This window comes from Engystomops pustulosus, chromosome 1 (genome assembly GCF_040894005.1).
Source record: "Engystomops pustulosus chromosome 1, aEngPut4.maternal, whole genome shotgun sequence".
Lineage (NCBI taxonomy): Eukaryota > Metazoa > Chordata > Amphibia > Anura > Leptodactylidae > Engystomops > Engystomops pustulosus.
Window position 1 is genome coordinate 218,115,851 of NC_092411.1, and position 19,796 is coordinate 218,135,646.

The following is a 19,796-nucleotide window of genomic DNA, read 5'->3' on the forward strand; positions in this document are numbered from 1 at the left end:
TTAACACTTTCCGCGCCAATGATGTGTGTCATACGTATCCTCACAGTATATCACCTCAGACAAGGACTTATGAGATACCTCCTGGATTCTAGAAGCCATAGCTTTGGATACCTGACACCTAGAATCTAATTTTTTTTCTCATCTCCTCTTTCATAATCTAAGATTATGTTTTGTTAATGTGTGTCTAGGTGCCAGGAATCCAGAGATATTCATGTTTAAAGTTTCAAGTGCAATTTTATATATATAACTCAATCCCTACTTTCACTTTTAACAGTTAATATCTCGGCTTTGCTGTCACCGAAAAACACAATCCTTAATTAAACGAAACTGAAATTCTAGGTGTTAAGGATCCAAAGTTAAAACCCTTTAAAGCAGTGATGGCGAAACTTTTAGAGAGCCCAAACTACAACCAAAATCCACTTATTTACTGTGAGGTGTCAACATAGAATTTTAAGCAGTAACTTATTGCTACCTGTTCTTCCACATCTTTCAATTGTATCGGTCCCCTGAGGCCACCAATACAGTTGAAAGAAGGAGGGTACATTCAGACTATCATTGTAGCTTCTCTCCTGGGTCTCTCTTTACAGGAGGAAATGGTGGGTCTAGCAGGATGACCTTCAACGATAATGTAGTCAAAACCATCTCACCTCAGAATGGGCTCCGAGTAGCACGTCTGGCACCCGTGCCATAGGTTCGCTACCACTGCTCTTATTTGTACCCCCCAGCTTCATGCTATCAGGAAGCAGGAAGAAAAAAAGAGGAGGGTGCAGAGAGGGAGCTTCTCATAGCTCATATAGAACATTTTGACTTTCTCTTTCTAAATTTTGTAAAGGTATAACAAAAATTATATTTAACTTTTTAACTCTGTCTTACCCTTGTCAGTAGTCTGAATTTGTACATATTTTAGTGGAAATTTTGAATTTTCATGTAAATTTAGCATTTTATTAAAAAGTTATTTTTGTATACTTGGTAGACTGTGTTTTCTAGAAAAAAAATTGGCAGGATAGATTGTTTATTTTTGTAACATTCATTAATTCACAGGGATTGAATTCTACACCGAGTCCTGCCTGGTGTAGAATTGCGCTATAATCTGCCTTATGCATTGCGTAAGGGTGGCATATCAGGAAAAAACAATGTCTTTTACATGTCTTGTACATCAGAAAACTGACAGACAAGGAATGATAAAGGCCCTCATGTATCTAAAAACGTTTTCATAGCTGATTGCAGGTGTTAATGATGGGTGTTTGCTACAATATGCAACAAACCCCTCACTCTGTATGAAAATGGATTGTGTTGGTTTGCGGCAAGGGGTTAAAGGTAGAACAGCTGCTAGTGCAACCCGATGTAAAACCTGATTTTAAAAAATTACCCAAAAATGTGTATAATCCCTCAGCTCCCATCTTGTTGCATTTGTTGCATGCATTTTGCAATTATTTTTTAAAAAAGTTGCAGATACTACTGAGAGATTGCACCTGGGGACTAACAATCTGAATGCAACATATATCCTCAGGGAAAGTCATTCTGTGACTGTGAGAGTCACTTGTTGAGAAGGACCTGGGTGTACTAGTAGATCATAGTCAGTTGCCTTGAAAACAAGAAGGATCTTGCCATGCATTAAGAGTGTTGGCCTCTCTGGATAGTGATGTAATTCTAACACTTTATGAAGCTTTGCTTGGGAGAAAACTTAAAATTACAGTTCAATTCAAAAAAGGATGACCAGAAGTTAGGGTATAAAGGAAGGCCACATACATGAATAAAGGTGCATTCTCTCCATCTAGAGAAAAAATATATAAACTCCAGATGCAACAAGGCTTCAATGAGAACATTGGGGGTAATGTATTATTGGATTTCTTTGTCTATGTTTGGCATTGTGTTGGTGCTGTTATGGCACAAATGGTGTTTTGCGACTTTCCATTGTGCCAAACAAACATAGGACAGTGCAAAGTCGCTTTGACATAGACCCTGCTTGCTCTAAATTCATTATTTGCACAAACTAGTTTTCACTGAATTCATGATTTGCAACTTTCTGTTTTGGCTCAATCAGTCCCTTTCCTAGTCTATGGTTTGCTGACTTTTGATGATCTTTTGTGACTTTCTATGTGACAGTCGCAAATAACCCACATAGCATAAGACACTACCAACAGATTTATCAAGGGCAAAAGCCACTGTAATGAATCTGACAGACATAACTGTGGTAATCCCGCACCATGTCATAAGGCCTCTTGTAGGTCATGCTTGATTTCAAGGGAGCTGCCTTACAAGGTAGCTAAAAGAGGCGTGGTTTTCCATCTTGGAAATCTTTGCATATTTTCCCAGAATCCTCCCAGTGGAGCATCCATGGCTATAAGACTCCACACACCTACATGTTGGCCTTAACTGTCAGTCTCCATAAAGAGAACTCTTACTTCCTCCCCCTAGTCACAAGCCTCTCACCCAGCCAAACCAGTTCCCTATGCTGTACTGAGGAGATCCAATCAGGCTGAAACAGTGCTGTCTATAGTTGGGAGTCTGTTCCTTCTGGAATAGATATACTGGTTTGGTTTTAATCTCGCATCATGTCATAAGGCCTCTTGTAGGTCATGCTTGGTGCCAAGGGAGCTGTTTTACAAGGTAGCTAAATAAGCCATGGTTTTCCTTATCCCATCTTGGAAAACTTTGCATATTTCCCACAGTCCCCCTAGTGGAGCATCCAGGGCCATAAGACTCCACACGCCTACATGGCGGCCTTAACTGATACTGTCTCCGTAAGGAGAACTCTTACTTCCCGACGTAAGGAGCCACACTAAAAATAAACTACCCCCATTGAGTCTCAGGAGCTGGTCACACAGCAGGGACTGCAGAAAGATTGCAAGATAATGTCAATGGTAAGTTGTGTATAGAATTTCCTGATAACCCTACTCTTCTAACCTGTCCCTTGCCTTCATTGGTTACACTTGAGAATGCTATGTATTTAAGACATTACATTGGCTCTCTCTTGCACTATTGGAGCCTTAATTCGTGATATCACACTGGTGCTAAGCAGTATTTGTAGCTGTTTTTTTTAACGCTTTTACTTAGATAACAGTGAAGTTGGCTGCATAGTAAAATCTGATGGGGCTATTTAACAAACTCTCTAAATTGCAACATTTAACAAAAACAAACCTAAATAGTAAAAGCATTGTTATCACACCAGCAATAAAGTAACAACACCATTCTAACTGGTGAAATCAATTAGAGATATCTCTCAGCAGTTATTTGGAATACAATGGATTTACCATATCCAACATCAGGTTACAGATATGATGTTTTAGTTGTATTATATGATGTTACAGTTTTTTTATTATTAAGTAAACCAAGCACAAATTACATAATTACTTAGATTGAAGAAAAAGCCCTGTGTTCAGCCTTTTCTAAATGGGTGTATTTACAGGGCATCTAGATGCCTACATATTCCTTGAATTCCCCATTGCAATTTTGTGGCTGCAGGGAGTAGAGAGAGGGTTGCACATATGCTCCTCTTCACTTTTAATCGACTTTTAAGAATGGGCAAAACTCCTTTCTATTTATGGAAGTAATGAAAACTAGATTTTTTTCATGGAATTTTGATAGAATATATTCTGATTAGGATATTTATAGTTGAAAAGGAATTCCCCCTCAGACTCGGAGTTTTTTTGCTGCCTCCTTCTGGATGCATACTGTTCAATTACAGTATGAACATGCATCTTTATTCCACCTTATGTACTATGTTATTTAGCATTCGCCTTGTTTACAGCCCATTTCGGCCAGTCGAAATTGGCCAGCTCACGGCCAAAAAAATGGTTGCGTGCATTAGGCTTTACAATGAATTTTCCATGGTTTCTGGAGTTACACTATTATCTGTGTCTAATCAAAGAAATATTGTAGCTATAGGGGTGCTTCAAGAGATCAAAGTCCCACCTGCCCTGTGGAAAAACAATAAATTGAATATGGAAGGCAAACACTTTCTATTGGGGTCCATGAACCTAAAGTCGATCTTCGTATTTAATAGGCAGTGAAATGCACCTTACATGGCTTAGAAATCATGGCTTCATCATCAATAAGGATTTTGCTATGTAGACACGTAGGGGGAGATGTATTAAGCCAATTTTTCCACACTTCTAGTGTAATTTGCACCAGAAAATGCTTTCTGACACATTTATTAAAGTTTTTAGTGTTTCAACACTTTTCCAACTTGTCAAATTTTTTTAGACTTTTCACCACATTGTATAGCACAGCTTAGAACAACTCTATGAAGATGTAAAGTAGAACACAACAGTTTTAAACTGGACAGAATTTAACATCACAGTGAAAATGTGCTGCAGCAAAAAACTAGTGTTGTCTGTCTTTGCACGGGCGGAACCTGCGCAACTTTGTTATATCTCCCTCATAATCTGTTTCTAACACTATTTAATGGAATATATTTCTTTTTTTTCTATAGTTGTAGAAGTTTTTTTCCTAAATTCTGAAAAAGAGCAGTATCTAGAAGTCGAAGTTGGTCCGTAAGTAATTTATTTGTATTATTAAAGTGTGATAAGATCTGTGTCAGTGTAGTCTAAGGCCCATTGCACATGAACATATGCTCATCTGGTCTGTACCCGTTCAAGAGAGGAACCAAGTGAAAACCAAGTGGCTGTGGCGTAAAAACGGTAAAGGACAAGTCCTATATGTCTAAGGGGCCTTATATGTATGATTTAGTATTTGTCATGTCCTGTTCCCAGTCATATTTGAAAATAATCATGGTTACAGTATATTCACACGGGGCTGTATCTTTCACACAGAGATGCACCATAGCAAATTTATATCATTGTGCTGCTTTCTGAGATTGGATTATAACTGTTGCTTTTGCCACTAAAACAAACACAAAGTTTCCATTTCATTTGACTACATTACAACAATTTTCTTTATTGTCCACTGATGAGATCTTGTGTTTCATATGTAGATGGCCACCATTCCAGTGTCTGGCTGTGGCTTGCCTGGAAAAATTAGAAGTTTCTTCTTGGTGATGAGTGACATGAATCCTGCCACTTACAGGCTGGAATCTGGCTGTCTTTGTGTGGGTTGATTGCCATGTGATTCCGTAACTAGGAGGAGAGGATGGTGGGTGGAGGGATTACTAGCACATGCACGCTCCTTATCAATAAAAGCTCTCGGCAGCTCTAGGACCTGCAGTGATGTCATAAGCATGTGACTAATTACATGCTTCAGGTCATCCAATTACTTACCAGGAATGGTATGTAGCAGAGATGTTTGTGTTTGAAAGTTTGGATAAAAAAAAAAGTCTTTTAGGGAGGGTTTCCTCTCAGAGAGGTGGTCTTCTGGAGAGGTTTCTGTGTGTGTGTGTGTGTGTATATATATATATATATATATATATATATAATACACTCACCGGCCACTTTATTAGGTACACCTGTCCAACTGCTCGTTAACACTTAATTTCTAATCAGCCAATAACATGGCGGTAACTCAGTGCATTTAGGCATGTAGACATGGTCAAGACAATCTCCTGCAGTTCAAACCGAGCATCAGTATGGGGAAGAAAGGTGATTTGAGTGCCTTTGAACGTGGCATGGTTGTTGGTGCCAGAAGGGCTGGTCTGAGTATTTCAGAAACTGCTGATCTACTGGGATTTTCACGCACAACCATCTCTAGGGTTTACAGAGAATGGTCCAAAAAAGAAAAAATATCCAGTAAGCGGCAGTTCTGTGGGCGGAAATGCCTTGTTGATGCCAGAGGTCAGAGGAGAATGGGCAGACTGGTTTGAGCTGATAGAAAGGCAACAGTGACTCAAATCGCCACCCGTTACAAACAAGGTAGGCAGAAGAGCATCTCTGAACGCACAGTACGTCGAACTTTGAGGCAGATGGTCTACAGCAGCAGAAGACCACACTGGGTGCCACTCCTTTCAGCTAAGACCAGGAAACTGAGGCTACAATTTGCACAAGCTCATTGAAATTGGACAGTAGAAGATTGGAAAAACGTTGCCTGCTCTGATGAGTCTCGATTTCTGCTGCGACATTCGGATGGTAGGGTCAGAATTTGGCGTCAACAACATGAAAGCATGGATCCATCCTGCCTTGTATCAACGGTTCAGGCTGGTGGTGGTGGTGTCATGGTGTGGGGAATATTTTCTTGGCACTCTTTGGGCCCCTTGGTACCAATTGAGCATCGTTGCAATGCCACAGCCTACCTGAGTATCGTTGCTGACCATGTCCATCCCTTTATGACCACAATGTACCCAACATATGATGGCTACTTTCAGCAGGATAATGCGCCATGTCATAAAGCTGGAATCATCTCAGACTGGTTTCTTGAACATGACAATGAGTTCACGGTACTCAAATGGCCTCCACAATCACCAGATCTCAATCCAATAGAGCATCTTTGGGATGTGGTGGAACGGGAGATTCGCATCATGGATGTGCAGCCTACAAATCTGCGGCAACTGTGTGATGCCATCATGTCAATATGGACCAAAATCTCTGAGGAATGCTTCCAGCACCTTGTTGAATCTATGCCATGAAGAATTGAGGCAGTTCTGAAGGCAAAAGGGGGTCCAACCCGTTACTAGCATGGTGTACCTAATAAAGTGGCCGGTGAGTGTATGTGTATGTGTACACATACTGTGATGCTGCCATGTGTTCATCTTTTTATTCCTATGTTATATTCCATTGTCTGATCTCTGTCCACCAGAAGTTAACCTATAAGAACAACAAGCAGAGATGTAAGAAAACCATGAGGAATTGATACAAATTGTATATTGGAACATTGTATACCTTTTTTTTTTTTAATACAAACAATAACATTAATTTGCTGAAATGGAAGGCTTTGAGACTTCCATCCGTTAAACGTGATCGTGGTTGCCAAATTCCTCTGTCCATTTCTGCTGAAAAGCATGATGCGCCTCATAATTTTTTCTTTTAGCCATCTTCTTTGATAAAATAGTTTCTCCAATTAGAGGCGCAGAGATATGAGGTTAAAAGTCAGCCTTTAGTCACAGGGACTGTCCCCAGTAGCCACATTTATGCCTCCAGTAGCCAGCAGTGATGCCCCCAGTTGCCGTTAGTAATATCCCCAGTATCCCCACTGTGCAGATTAAAAAAAAATTATACCTTCTATCAATTTGTCTTCTCCAGTGCTGCCGACATCTTCACTCCTTTTCCGCGCTGCGCCACAATAATGTGATTGCGTGTGAATTGTGTCGCCTGCAGCTGCGGGGTGGGGGGAGGCCGGAAACTTCCCGTATCATGGGCCTGATGTATCATGTGAGATGGGAAGAGCAGAGCAGGAACACTGGCTCCCGTGCTCTGTGGCGCACAGGGGGAGGGAGCCTGCGAGATAGATACAGGCATCAAGAGCCACATCTGACTGGTAAGCCGTAGGTTCCCGACCCCTGTTGTAAGGTAATTCATGGTCACAAAATAACGCACTTATGATTACAGGTTGCTTTCAGTGGTATAACTATTTGTTAAAGTAAAGTAAGCTTTCAGATGTACAATTTATTTGATGAATTTAGCTTGTAGTTTGGGGTATTTCTGAAAATGATCTAGAATGAAAACAGTTTCCATTTATGTAACAACTTCCATTAATGCCTTTCATATAACAAATAATAAAGAGGAGGACACTGTGACCGTATCCTGGTTACTGAATGTCCTGTTAAACATAAGATCAAGCAATTATGGACTGACTTTTTGTAGGTGTCACTGACAGTAAAGCTGAAAAAAAAAATAAGATGGCAAATCATGTTATGTGAATGTGCAAAACCAGAAATAAAAGCTAAACATTCTGGTCACCTTTTAACCCCTTCAGGATATAGCCAGTTTGTACATTATGGCTCTGCCTCTTTTTTAGGAATCTGACATGTCTCGCTTTGTATGGTTTCAACTTTTAAACTCAATGGGGCAGATTTACTTACGGTCCGGCACGATTCACTAAGATCGTGCGTCCGAGTTCCTCCATGTGTCGCTTCTGCACCTAGGTCCGTCGGAGTTCACCTGCTTCTTCCTGGTGCATGTGAGTGCTTGATCTTGCAACACATTTCCATGGTTTGTCCGACGGCCACTACCCCCGATTTCTGTCTCATGCAAGCCGGCGCAGATGCGCCACAATCCGATTGTGTGCGCCAAAATCCCTGGGCAACTCAGTACAAAAGAGAAATATTCGGGAAACCTGACGAAAGTGCGACCCTTAGTAAATGTGCCCCTTTAACTTACCCAAATTATTTTGAGATTGTTTTTCAATGACACATTGAGGCTCATTTACTAAGGGTCGCGCTGCTCACTTTCACCGGGCTTTGCACCTTTTTCGGGGACTACACGGCTTGCACAGGTATTTAAGAAGTGTCTGTGCTGTGTTTTGGCACATGTGATGTATTTTTTTGGCGCAGCTGCGCTGGCTTCCATGCAACGCAAATTAGTGTGCGTGCCGTGGGACGATCTGACTGATTCAGACTTTCAGTGGACTCCAGCGGACGGGTAAGTAAATGTGCAGCATTGTACTTCATGTTAATAGTACATTTTGTTTGATATATTTTTGTGTTGATTTATTTAAAAAAATATTTTGGCAAATTTGCCAAATTTTTTGAAACATTCGTCATTTTCTAAATTTGAAATTGTCTGCTTTTGAGACCAATAGTTTTACCACCCAAATTAGTTACTTACTAAAATTTCCCATATCTCAACTATATTTTCATCATTTTTAGAATGTCACTTTACTCTAATAATCAAACAGATTTTCAGTTTATTTTCTGAAATTTCTAAATGAAAAATTTTTGGGATCATTCTTTTATGAGTTTGAAATATTAGTTTTTTTTAGAACCCCGCCCCCATTTTTCAAAGTACACCCCTCAAACTATATAAAAAAACACACTTTAGGAAGATTTTTATCCTGTTGCATAGTAATTAAAAAAAAAAGGATGTGGAATTTAGAATGGTCTAATTTTGTCAGTAATTTGTTCATTTAAATTACACATTTAAAATTTACACATTCCCAAAAGATAAAAGGAGAAAACCCATCTTAAAATTTTTTATAAAATTTCCCCTGAGTTCAGACACGCCCCATCTGTGGATGTTATTTGTTGTTTGGGTGCACAGTGAGGCACAGAAGGGAAGGAGGGCCATTGAACTGCCAGTTTTTCCCTGTAGAATGTAGTGGTTTATATTTTCTTCACTGGTGGTCTTTTTTAGGCTAAACATTTTTGTTTTTCTATAAGTGGGATCATGTAAGGACATTTTTGTGGGAAGAGATGCACACACTTATCTCCCTGTTGGGAGAGGAAGGTGACGTCACACAAGAGGCATGGTTACTGGGCTCAGTTAACAAAAAGTTACAACTGTGAACCCACAAAGAAGTGATCGATGATTAATGTAATGCCCCATTTGGATGCCCTGTCTACATTTTACAGATTTATACACAGTTATATTGGGGGGGGGGGGATTTTATCATACAGGTCCCCTACTTAAGAACACTCGACTTACATACGACCCCTAGTTACAAACGGACCTCTGGATTTTGGTAATTTATTGTACTTTAGTCCTAGGCTACATTGATCAGCTGTAACAGTTATCACAGGTGTCTGTAATGAAGCTTTAGTGTTAATCCTCGTTCTTATTGACAACCCAACATTTTTAAAATCCAATTGTCACAGAGACCAAAAAGTTCTGGCTGGGATTACAATGATAAAATATACAGTTATGACTTACATACAAACTCAACTTAAGAACAAACCCCCACACCCTATCTTGTATGTAACCTGGTGACTGCCTGTATATGCTATGACGGATGTATCAGTATTCTCTGGGCTTTACCAAGGCACCAGGCTCTCCGGTCTTACATACTGTACCAAACACTTCTTTTATGGGGACACCTGTGGCTCATACACACTGTACAAGGAGGCTTTTAGGTGGAAACCTTTGACTTCAACACACTCATGAAGACATCTAAAATGTGCTTTTAATAGCAGCACCTACAGCTGTTATGAGCATTGCAAGCATTATATGCCAGACTGGCAAATGTGGGAAACATGGCAGCCCACAATGTGGCAGGTCTCTCACCCTGGTGATGTTTAGCCAGTAAACTTTAATTTCTTTAAAGTAAACTTCCCTTGCTTCATTCTTTTCTATGAGGTATGTAATGGCATAGAGCAGTGGTGGCTAACCTATGGCACGGGTGCCACAGGTGGCACTCTGAGCCATTTCTGTGGGCACTCAGACCAACGCCCCAGGACAGAGTTCACCAAATAGGACCAAATCTTCCTGCACTCCCAGGCAACTTAAGCAACACTTCTTTGGAACTGTGGTAAAAGTGAGAAGGTATCATAGTATCATAGTATATAAGGCTGGAAGGAGACGCAAGTCCATCAAGTCCAACCTTCAAGAATTAAATAAATGTTTTATCCCCATAACCCGTGATATTTTTTCTCTCCAGAAAGTCATCCAGGCCTCTCTTGAACATGTACATAGAGTCCGCCATAACAACCTCCTGCGGCAGAGAGTTCCATAGTCTCACTGCTCTTACAGTAAAGAACCTTTGTCTATGGTGATGGTAGAATCGCCTCTCCTCTAGGCGTAGAGGATGCCCCCTTGTCCTGGTCACAGGCCTAGGTATAAAAAGATCTTTGGAGAGATCCTTGTACTGTCCGTTCAGGTATTTGTACACTGTAATGAGGTCTCCCCTCAGTCGTCTTTTTTCTAAACTGAATAATCCCAAATTTTGTAATCTGTCATTGTATTCTAGTCCCCCCATTCCCCTAATAATCCTGGTTGCTCTCCTCTGCACCCGTTCCAGCTCTACTATATCCTTTTTATACACTGGTGCCCAAAACTGTACACAATATTCCATGTGTGGTCTGACCAGGGATTTGTATAAGGGCAGAACTATGTCTTTATCATGAGAATCTATTCCTCTCTTGATACATCCCATTATTTTATTTGCTTTAGCAGCAGCCGCCTGGCTCTGGTCACTAAAATTAAGTTTACCATCCACCAATACGCCCAAGTCCTTTTCAGCTTCAGTTTTACTAAGTAATTGACCGTTTAGAACATAATTATACTTTTTGTTTCCATGGCCCAAGTGCATAACTTTACATTTATCTACATTAAACCTCATCAACCATTTCTCTGCCCATCCCTCAAGCTTCCACAAATCCCTCTGTAATGCTAAACTATCGACCTCAGTATTTATTACTTTACACAGCTTAGTATCATCTGCAAATATTGAAACTTGACTGTGTAAACCCACTACAAGGTCATTAATAAAAATATTAAAAAGAAGTGGCCCCAATACTGACCCCTGTGGCACTCCACTGGTAACGTCAACCCAATCTGAGAATGTGCCATTAATGACCACCCTCTGTTTTCTATCACTAAGCCAATTACTTACCCAGATACACAGATTTTCTCCTATTCCCAGCAGTCTCATTTTATATACCAACCTTTTATGTGGCACGGTGTCAAATGCCTTTGAAAAGTCCAGATATACAACATCCACAGCGTCCCCCAGATCCAGTCTTGAACTTACCTCCTCGTAGAAACCAATCAGATTAGTCTGACAGGACCGATCTCTCATAAACCCATGCTGACGCTGGGTTATAAGGTTCTGCATAGTGAGATACTCCAGGATGTTGACAGAACTGCAATATCTTTGTAGGTCATCCTGCTGGACCCTCCATTCTTTCTCTACAGAGAGACCCTGGAGTGAAGCTACAACGAGAGTCTGATTTGCCTTCCTTCTTTCAACTGTATTGGTGGCCTCAAAGTGCAGATACGATTGAAAGATGTGGAAGAGCAGGTAGCAATAATGTTGGCACTTCACAGTAAATAAGTGGATTTTGGTTGTAGTTTGGGCACTCTGTCCCCAATAGGTTCACCATCACTGGCATAGAGAAATGTGTGAATTGAAACCCCAGGGGAAAAGAAATAAACCGCACAAAAAATTTTAAAAATAAAAACAACAGGCATCACACCAATCTAGACAGTATTGATGAATTGAAATGGTAATTCATTAAATATTTCTGTATACTCTTTTCAGGGTGCACTATATAACGGAGCCCAAGCAACAAATTCTGATGTACTGTTAGAAATAGCTGGAGACTGCTGTATATAAGTGGCTGATTTCCCTCCCCGGGAAGGTGCAATCCTTCTATAAAATACTGAAGCACAGCTTATTTTAGAAGAGTATTTTATCACTCATTAAAAGCCGAGGAGGCTCCAGCAGGAGCTTTTTTTCTTATCCGATCATGTTGTAATCTTATAAAAAAAAACGTTGCAGCGGTGGTTTACTATTATACAGTTGTGCAGGTGCCGCTGTGTGCGCAGTGTGAAAACAATCATAGCTGCATTAGGTGTCTCTCCTCTCAGTCACAGAATTAAGGTACTTATAGTAGAAATGACTCAAGTACAGACTGCTGTGCATTTTTATTTTGCAGACACGGGCATCATTTGGTGCTACTCCTCTCGCAACGCAGAAATATTTGGAAGGTAAGTGAGGGTAATGGTTTTGCTGAGTCTCAAATCCTGCTGAGCATCCTAAAGTGTGGATCATAAACATTTAAAACAACTGAAAATCCGATCCTCAACACGGCACTGCAGAAGAGCAAATGAGCTACCTGGAGGATCGTCTGCCTTCTCTATCCACGTCCATTCGTTTCTAGTCTTTCCCTGCCAACAGCCATTTAATAAAATGAAATTTCTAATTAAAGCTGGCGTGTTCTGCACAACACAGTTGTCAGCTATAAAACAGGAGGGCGGGCGAAGATTAGGGATAATACAGTTTAGAAACCTTTAGCTGCCTCCTTTCTTCTTAGCTCCATGAATAATTAGTGGTGATTTGCCAAATTTAGATTGTGTCTGCACTCTACAGCTCTTGGCTTCATCACAGGATGATTATATCTAATTGATAATTTGAACACAGTGTTAAGTGCATCTCTATAACCCCATAAGTAATGGGAGCTTGATAAGCATTGGTGGAAATTTAATATGAGCGTGTAGCATGGCTATATGACAGACCACTACCGGTACTAACAAATACTGAAGGAAAAGAAGCAAGACATACAACAGAGAGGTTATTGTTTTGTTAAACTAGTTGCCTGCTTTTCATGATTTAACATTGATGGTCTACATTTCAGACCCCTGCAAACAGGAAGCTGTCAGAGTATTTGTATACTCTGACCAGCTGGTTTATCGACAGCTTCCTGTTTGCAGGGGTATGGATTGTCACCATCTAATCTACTGGATTGATCATCAATATTATAATTCCAAAATACCCTTTTAAGATGAGCCAAACATGCATGGCAGGGTATGTGGTGCCTAAATAGCATGATCCACTACACAGTGGATGTGCCCCAGATCTTCTCTGTTTACTGTTGGAATGGAGTACATAGCTCATGTTAGCCATTTTCTAAGGAAGGCTTCTTAAATATACTCAGGATGGCAAAATAACATATTCTCTAATTCAATGTTACAACAAAATACAGCATTCCATAGAATTATAACTCTATTAGTACTGCTATTGTGTTTTTTGTTTGCTATTGCATACGACCATAAACTGAGTCTTGACTATGGTCGAGCAGGTCTTCCTGTCTGGTTAGATTCCTCTCACACTGTACTGCAGGAGCAGGGGTAAGAGGAGGCAGAGATCACTAGAGCCAGGGGCAATTCTTGTCCAGCAACATGAATAACAATAATAGCAGTGCTGAGTGTGTGTTTGATTGATTAGGTGAGTCAGTAGAGCTGAGTTTGTTAGTTTGTTATTAGGGATCTTACATCCATCTCATGACTGATCTGTCTCATGTCTCTTTTTCTGTGTGTCAGATGTTAGTGGAATTTTTAATCTTTTGACAAAGGGAACATGGCATATGAAAAGGTACATGGCCTTACACCAAAAAGCTCTGTGTGCCAAAAATACGTCTGACCCATTAGAATTGTGTCCTAGTTTTCTGGAAGTCTCTGCTCTCCTAGTGCCCGCCCACAGGGCTGATAAAGTGGTAGGAGTAAAAGCAGAAAAAAAAGTTAATGAAATTCTTTCATGGGCAAAGCCTATTTACCTTTGAAGTAGATGGGCAAATTAATTTTGGAAATTTCCATACGATTGTGAAAGTCTTGTGCACAGATCCGGTTTACAGCAAAAAAGGGACCAATAGGCACTCAATTTCTTACTCTATGGTCTCTCCAAAGGTAATGTATTCTCCATTGGAAACAATGTTTTTTATAAGACAATAGTCTCTTACTAGTGTGTAGGATAAAGCAAGCTCAATTTTGCAATTGGTCTCCGAGAAACTTCCATTTTATATCTTTCACTCTTTTTTTTTTCTTTTAGATGGATTCTGTCTTTAAATGTGCTAAAATTTTAAACCATTTATACTACACTTTTTTCAATATTTTCATTCTTACACCGCCATGGTCCTGTGCTTGCTTTAATTTCTTGTTAAATTTTGAATACCCATTATTTCTCTATCTTATACTACTTCACCACATTGCATACATAAGTATTAGGGTGAAGACACACATGGCGTTTTTGGGCCGTTTTTACTAAGTGCGTTTTCAGATCGTTAAAAACGCATGAAAACGCATGCGTTTTTGTCCGTTTTTCCGAAATTGCGCAATGAAAAACGGACAAAAACGCATGCGTTTTTAACGATCTGAAAACGCACTTAGTAAAAACGGCCCAAAAACGCCATGTGTGTCTTCACCCTTAGACTATCAGGGGCCCTGGGCTGTAACAAATTTGTGGTCTCTCCAATCCAGTCTAGAGTTTTTAAATACCTTAATCTGACATTTAGCACATAAAACTGTGTTTTAACAAACCTTGTAACATAAAAACTGTAACATAACTAAATAATTTACAAAATACTCTTGTTATAACTATCTACAATCTTTATGTATCTATCTACATAGATTCAGTTCCAAACCAGTCTTTTGCTGTGACTTCTCCTTTTACTTCACTTCCTTTCTAGCATAATGGTAAACAATGGGGGAGATTTATCAGTGCTTCTTCTCCAGTTTTTAGGCTTTTAAGCGCTGAAATTCTTACCATTAAGGTAATGTGAATTCAGCCTTACATTTATAGTTGTCTGGACGAGATTTTCATCCTCTTGCATTTAGGGAATATGTAGTAATACCGCATGTTTCAATTTTCGTACAAACTGTTTTTACCCTAAGTATGTAATATATCCTCTATTAATTCCTTGTACAGGAATGTCTCCCACTGTCCTTTCAAGCGTCCATAACAGAGAAGACTTGGAAAGGCAGAGCACTTATTCCTTGGGAATATTTCCCCCCTTCAGTAGACCAATTTAATGCTTATGCAATTCATGGCTCTGAGCTGAAGAGAACATTTGAGGCACTTTATCCTATCCCTGAAAAGGAAGTACAAGAAGGGCAGAAACCTGACTTGTAAGTGTTCCAAATATTGATGTGGACATCTGTTTTCTTATGTGAAAAGCAGTAATTGATCTCCGTACAATGGTCTGAAGGCAATAGAAGTAACAAGGGAAACAAAAGGCACGGCAGGAACAGAAATACAGCTATGGTCCAGGCTTTGATCACTAATTGGAGACATTTGATAAAGCTGTTTGCAGTAGTCAGAGTGAATAGTTTACTGGGAAGAGCAATTTGTAAAACACCTTTTACACTGCAGAATTAGGAATCTGTTTATTTTGCAGGTCTTAAAAGTTGTGAAGCAGCAGTGTGATAATTACACCGCTACAAAAAACTTATGGCTGACTTTTTATACCATGGTTAATGGTGAATATAGCAAGAGAATAAGAGATGGTAAATTAGGTCTTGCAACAGATGTTACAGGGCCTTTCAATGGTGAAATATACAAGGGATGAGTCACCATTACTTTTCCTTATCTCTGTCTTGTGATATTTCCACAATGTGGTTTAAATATAATTTGACTATGCGTTGAGAAAGATTGCTTGCTAAGGATTCACTGCCAGTAGGCCTAGTAGAAAAATATTCACTGAATAGATTAAACATAATAAAATATAACCTTTATTATTGTTTTCTTAAAAAAAATAGATAAACAGTACTAAATAAAAGGTGTCTGTTTGAACTATGGCTTAATACACAATGGTCACAAGCTGCTATGTGAAAAATAGGCAGTTAGAAAAATGCTAGCCTAGAAAGACAGGAACAAGCTTTGAATAGTTGTGATACCTGGCCAAGAACAATAGATGAGACTAGAATGAGCAGAGCCTAGTGATAATTCTATTATGTAGTCTATTCAACTTGACTTTTCAAACAAATAAAGCATTACATAGACCCCTTGTCAAGGCATGGGGTCAAGTCACAGTGGCATCCAAGGTTGAGGTACACAATCAGCAGGTTAGCTCTTCGTCGGGGACAGGAAGTAGGTCGATGTAGCGGAGGTTCAAGGTCAGAGATGAAGCAAGAGGTCAGGGCTGGCAGCGGAGGAGCATAGTAGAGAACAGGTTCTCGGTCACAACAGGAAATCCAATCATTAGCATGAGGTGCAGGGAACAGCTTTTTAATCGGCAATTGCACAAAGATCCGGCAGGAAGAGGACGGCTTAAATGTTCTTCTGGAAATGGCCAGGGCCAATTAACAGCATGCTGGCCCTTTAAATCTTGTGAAGCCGTGTGCGCCCGCCCTAGGAGTCGGGAACGTGCGCACACGGCAGAGGGAGCCGGGACAGGTAAGGAGCATGGGCAACGCACCAGCGGGGGAAGAGGGGCATGGGTGAGCCCACGACATGGGTCGTGGGACCACCCGTGACACCCCTGATGAAGTTATGCTCGAGGAAATGCATTGGGTCAGAATTATTAGGGTCAGTTACTAGTAAGTGCACCTGTGCAATAGTATCAATTGATAGGTAAACCTAAGTTCAGAATGAGGTCCAGGTTAGAACAGAAGTGACCTATAAAATTAGAGCCTCTATAACAATAATGGCCCACATTTACTGCACCAAACATAGGGTTTGGGACACACTTGTGTCGGACTTTGCATGATAAAAGTGGCATATGGTCCAACTGTGCACTGGGACACCTATTTCAGTGACAAAATTTGTGTCTCATGAAGAATAGTGCAGGTGCCACTGTCAATATAAGGACAGTGACATCACTGAGGAAACACCACATATGGTAATTGGCTGCTGCTGTTCACTCCTTCCCCCTCATTCACCGTGCCATGTTTCCCAATGTATAAGCATGTTGTGAGGACATGTTGGGAAGCTGCCCAATGGAGCGCATTTACTTACCTGTCCTGATCCCCGCTGTGCGTTGTCCGACGAAGATTCGGGTCTGCCACGATTCACTAAGATCATGCGTCCAATTTCCTGCATGTGTCGCTTCCCCAGGTGAGATCCGTCGGAGTTTACCTTCTTCTTCCCAGTGCATGTGAGTGCTGATCTTGCAACACAATTTCATTTTTAAATTCCGCAGTTTGTCCGAATCAGTCGGGTTGTCCCCGATTGTGTTGCATGCAAGCCGAAATATTCGGGAAACCCGACAGAATCGCGGTCCGTGGACCCATAGTAAATGTGCCCCAATGTGTCATTACATGATGTGAACCCAGCCTTAGTGTAAAAGATCTTTATCTAGGACTCAAAACAGTCCTTATCAGTTGCAAGATGACTTTCGAATTAACCATTTTAAGACCGATACCGGGATGAGAGCAGAAACCAAGACACACCAGTCTCTTTGAAAATACAGACTCACAATGTATATTAGCGCTGCCACATATATAAAACACATAAAATCAGCTTCATAGGTGAGTGAAAAGGTGATAGAATACTGCAATGCTATAGGTCAGCTAAATATACCAGAACATTCCCATTCTTCCAAAATGTCAAACTATGTATCGTTTCTTCCAGAGGCCTTGTTCTCATTTAAACAGAATGTTTATACCGATTGGCTTTGTGTTAGCTCTGTATAAGTCACAACATGGCCTTCAAACAGAGCAGCTGCAGAAAAGAGAAGGTAGCAATAGCGAAGACACAGTAATTTCTAAACAGTTCACACAAAATGAAGTTTGAATCATGACATGGCTGACAGTGGTCAGCATAACTTCCATCTTAGACTAAAATGGCGTCCCCTTGGTCCAAAATGGCGCCTGTAGAGGAATATATCTCTCCCACTTGGTATGTCTATTCTATTTAGTGAATCTAGGCCTACTAGTTTATGTTGTATGTATGTTGCCATATTAATTATTTCACACTTATTTTTATATATCTTAAATATCACATAATTCCTAAGAATATGGTACAGAGCCACTGTAAGCTACGAGATTTTTGATCTGTATTTTATCATTGTATCCTAGTTATCATGTTATCAGTTTTTTACCCTCTCTAACTTGTTCATATCCTGTGACTTTTGAAACTATAATATGCATAATATATTACACAAAAGTTTGAAAAAAAGACTCAAATGTTGGTTCCAGATATTTTGGGAATATTTTACTCTATTACCATGTGTATACAGGCGGTCCCCTACTTAAGGACACTCGACTTACAGACAACCCATAGTTACAGACAGACCCCTCTGACCTCTGGTGAAGCTTTCTGAATGCTTTACTATAGTCCCATTACTGTCTGTAATGAAGCTTTATTGATAATCCTTGGTCCCATTACAGCAAAAAATGTTTAAACTCCAATAGTCACTGGAGCCAAAAATGTTTTTGTCTGGATGTACAATTATAAAATATACAGTTTCAACTTACATACAAATTCAACTTAAGAACAAACCTCCGGACCCTATCTTGTACATAACCTGGGACTGCCTGTACTACCTTTCTGAAAAGTGGGGCATAGCGGAAAGTCGACAAGGCCTTTCATGACCTGCAGATTTACTGTAATTGAAATCCATGATAGCTTTCCTTACTACAAATTGGCCCCTTTAAGTGTCCCTGCATAGTGCTACCTATATATGAAGCCGGAGGCTAGAATATTTCAGCTCTTCTTCATACAGCACTTAAACATCCTTTATCCACAGAGAATATAATGATTAAATAATGTTAAAGTAGAATTTCAGTAAAATAGAGTAATGTAAGATGTAGGGAAATGAATCATTTGTCGTGTGAAATGGATCTCATGTGCCACATTAACATTTACATTGTAAGTAAATAATAGCTGTATGGAACAAGAGGAATCACTTATATATTTAAAAGAATGGAAACTGTGTTCTCTTTATTTTATAGTCACCGCTTGGAGTATTTCAGGCCGATTAACTTCAATGCTTTGATTGGTGATGAATGGAAAGAGCCTGCGTCCAGCCTCTGGAAAAAGTAACTTGCCTGCACACCTACCATTGCACTGTGAATGTCTTCTAATTGTTCCTATTAAACATCAGCAGTGGAAATCACAGCAGAGCATAGAAATGTTGTAGTGGTTTCTTATTACAGGCTGGGAGATTTGTGTATTAAAATCCTCCAGCTGTAGAAAAACAATCCTGTCCAACTTATCACCTTTCTTCGGATGGAGATTTTTCCCGTGTTATATGTCGCTGATATTTACTGCTTGCAAATTGTCTTTTAGATGCTTTATCCTATGTTTATTACTGTTTACTTTACAGAATGGAGTATCAATAAAAAAAATACCAATTTAAAAGTATATTGCTGGGCACATTTTCACTTAGAGAAAGGTACCGGTAATTGTTATAATGCTTTTATTTTCCAGTATCCTATGGAAATTGTATGCATTAGCGTTTTACCCTAAGACAGTTGTCTTTCTAGTGCAACATACTGGAGTTTTTTCTCTCTAAATGTGTGTCGGACCCTTTTACAGGCCTTCCAACTTTCAAGTATATAAGCCAAACATAATAAGGGACAAGAATGTTGAAGCAGCTA

The 19,796-nt window shown here is 39.9% G+C and overlaps 1 protein-coding gene across 3 annotated transcripts in view; it reads left to right on the forward strand.

The window, feature by feature from the left end:
* Positions 1–19,560, forward strand: part of LOC140074009 (UPF0462 protein C4orf33 homolog) — a 58,294-nt gene extending 38,734 nt beyond the window's left edge. For all 3 annotated transcript variants that reach the window (XM_072119404.1, XM_072119405.1, XM_072119403.1), the window contains exons 3-6: positions 4,436–4,496; positions 12,419–12,470; positions 15,184–15,383; positions 19,149–19,560. In XM_072119404.1, the coding sequence (XP_071975505.1) occupies positions 4,436–4,496; positions 12,419–12,470; positions 15,184–15,383; positions 19,149–19,239 (404 nt within the window). In that variant the 3' untranslated portion in view covers positions 19,240–19,560. The remainder of the gene's footprint in view (positions 1–4,435; positions 4,497–12,418; positions 12,471–15,183; positions 15,384–19,148) is intronic.
* The last annotated feature ends 236 nt before the right edge of the window (positions 19,561–19,796 follow it).